The sequence below is a fragment of the Phaethon lepturus genome, unplaced genomic scaffold (genome assembly GCF_000687285.1).
Source record: "Phaethon lepturus isolate BGI_N335 unplaced genomic scaffold, ASM68728v1 scaffold25990, whole genome shotgun sequence".
NCBI lineage: Eukaryota > Metazoa > Chordata > Aves > Phaethontiformes > Phaethontidae > Phaethon > Phaethon lepturus.
Genome location: NW_010512962.1, coordinates 1 through 2531, shown reverse-complemented (window position 1 = coordinate 2531; position 2531 = coordinate 1). Strand labels below are relative to the sequence as shown.

Here is a 2531-nt window from a genome sequence, read left to right as displayed (position 1 = left end):
GTCCTGGGGGTCCCGGCCCTGTGGGGGGACCCTGCTTCCCCAGCATAACCCTACGCCTCCTGTCCCACACCAGGCCTACCCGCCCAGCTCCTTCACCACGAGCCAGCCCGCCGTGCTGGTTGTGTGTGGGCCGGGGAACAACGGCGGTGATGGCTTGGTCTGCGCCCGGCACCTGAAAATGTTTGTGAGTCTCTCGGGCAGGTGGCTGCATGCTCCCCCGGGGGAGGGCACCCATCCCTGTGCACCCCCATGCCCACAGGCTTTGGGGTTCCCCCTCCTCTCTCCACTCCTAGTTCAGGTCCCTCCTGCTCTTGCAGGGCTACAAGCCAACCGTGTATTACCCCAAGCGCCCCAACAAGCCCCTCTTTGAAGGTTTGACCACCCAGTGCCAGAAGATGGACATCCCCTTCCTCCCCGAGTTCCCGGCTGAGGTGAGGAGCAGACAGCAAGGGAGCAGCTGCCCTTGGAGCCATGCCTGGGGCTGTTTTTCACTCACTGCCTTCCCCGCTGCAGGCTGCACTCATTGATGAGCTCTATGGCCTGGTGGTGGATGCGATTTTCGGGTTCAGCTTCAAGGGAGCAGTGCGGGAGCCCTTCGGCAGCATCCTCAGCACCCTTGAGCGGATCACGGTGCCCATCGCCAGCATTGACATCCCCTCGGGTGAGTAACAGCCAGACCCGCCAGAAGAAGGTGCTCAGACAGGGTCTCCCTGGCTCCAGCCTAGCCTTGGACCTTGTTGCAGGCTGGGACGTGGAGAAGGGGAAGGCAGACGGTCTCCAGCCCGACATGCTCATCTCACTCACGGCACCCAAGAAGGCAGCAATGCATTTTGCTGGCCGCTACCACTTCCTTGGCGGCAGGTTTGTGCCCGCCGCGCTCCAGGAGAAATATGCTTTAAACCTGCCACCATACCCTGAGACAGACTGCGTCCAGCAGCTGACTTAGGACTGGGGCTCAGCAAGGCTTGGGGTGCCGGGCTAGGCTTTGGCAAAGCAGATCAGGGCCTAATTCTGCCAAGGCTGCAGCTTTCTACTAGGAGGATGCTCAGCACCTCACTGGGCTACAGTCCTACCCAGATCTGCCAGTGGGATCGAAGCTGACTGCAGACCAAAGCCCCCAGGAGTTTGGGACTGACAGGGCAGCTGCCAGGTGGGCTCTGTTTGGGGTTGGTACCTAATCTGAGTGCTTCTAGGTGTAGACACAATCCAGGATCCTGGGGTCTGCCCCATATCTTGCACTTCAGGATGGTTTCACTGCAATAAAGGTTTATTCATGCCCATGAAAAAGTATTTCAATACTGTGGGGGGGTCTGTCCCCTTGTGTCCCCCTGTGACAGACCCATGGCAAATAGGTCCCTGCCCTAGGGCCTAGTGGGAACTGGGGTCCCCCCTGACAAGAGGGAGGGCTCAGGGAGTTAAATAAAGCTCGATCCAGCTCCAGACTAACCAGTCCCAGCCCAGCATCCCCAGGCAGTGAACACACAGCTGGGCCACAGCGCTGGGCTCCACCTGGGAAGAACCCAGAGCACCCTTGAGCACCCTTCAGCACCAGCAGGCAGGGTCGGGACCCTCACAGCCAGGCGGTACCAGCAGCTGCACAACATGGCAGCCTTGGCCCTTGCTCACTCTGGCTCCCTCTTCTTCTTCTTTCTCTTCTTCCTGGGTCTGTGCCCAGCCTGGTCTGGCTCATCTGTGTCTTCCAGAGGTACCTCTGACTCAGCCAGCTCTTTGTCCTCCTCCTCCTTTTCCTGCTTCTTCTTCTTCTTCTCCTTCTCCTCCTCTGTGTTAACTGGCTCTTCTTTGTCTTCCTCCTCCTTCTTTTCCTGCTTCTTCTTCTCTGTGTCAACTGGCTCGTCTTTGTCTTCCTCCTTCTTCTTCTTCTTCTTCTTCCTCCTCTTCACAACCTTCCCTTCCTCTCCTGACACCTCCTCTTCTCCACTTGGCTCCTGGCTCTGCAGCACCTCAGAATTGTCTTTGTCCCTGGATTGTATCCTTTTTTTCTTCTTCCTTTTTTCCTGCCTCCCTGCGGGGGGGCTGCTCTCTGGGGGCTCACGCTGCCGCTCCTTGTGTCGGTATGTGGCCAGGAAGGCTCGCTCCTGCTCCTCCAGGCGTGCCAGCTTGGCTCTCATGGTCAGGCCGTGACGGGCACCCCTGCAACGACCGGGGGCAGCTGGGGTCGGGCACACCCCTGGCAGGGAACATGCCGCCCCAGCCCAGCCTGCTCAAAAGCCCCTGCCAGGAGTGGGGAGCCTAAGCACGCAGCCCCCACCAACCACTTACTTGTGTGCTGTGCAGCCCCCGCATGCTCGCATCAGCTCCTCATCTGTCAGCCTGCGGGGTAGAGACAGGACACATTACCCCCATCATCAGCATGGGGGGGAGCACAGTCCAGTCCAGGCCGGGGCTCCCCCTTGCAGCCCTCATCCCACTGCTGCATCGTGGGGATGGGGCACGCACTGCTGCCCCAGCCTTGCCTCCTGGCTGAAGAGAGATCCAGCTTCTCCTCCTCCTCGCTGCTCCCTCAGCTGGCT

General features: G+C 59.9%; 2 protein-coding genes across 2 annotated transcripts; one reads left to right on the top strand and one right to left on the bottom strand.

Moving 5' to 3' along the window:
- Nucleotides 1–73: 73 nt before the first annotated feature.
- Nucleotides 74–1074, top strand: APOA1BP (apolipoprotein A-I binding protein; the record flags this gene model as incomplete). The annotated part of the gene is made up of 4 exons (XM_010288866.1): nt 74–184; nt 318–431; nt 514–661; nt 744–1074. Coding segments are annotated over 4 exons (576 nt in total), but the record flags the coding sequence as incomplete, so codon positions are not given.
- A 689-nt stretch (nt 1075–1763) lies between these two features.
- Nucleotides 1764–2515, bottom strand: GPATCH4 (G patch domain containing 4; the record flags this gene model as incomplete). The annotated part of the gene is made up of 4 exons (XM_010288855.1): nt 1764–1837; nt 2054–2151; nt 2281–2331; nt 2475–2515. Coding segments are annotated over 4 exons (264 nt in total), but the record flags the coding sequence as incomplete, so codon positions are not given.
- Nucleotides 2516–2531: the final 16 nt, after the last annotated feature.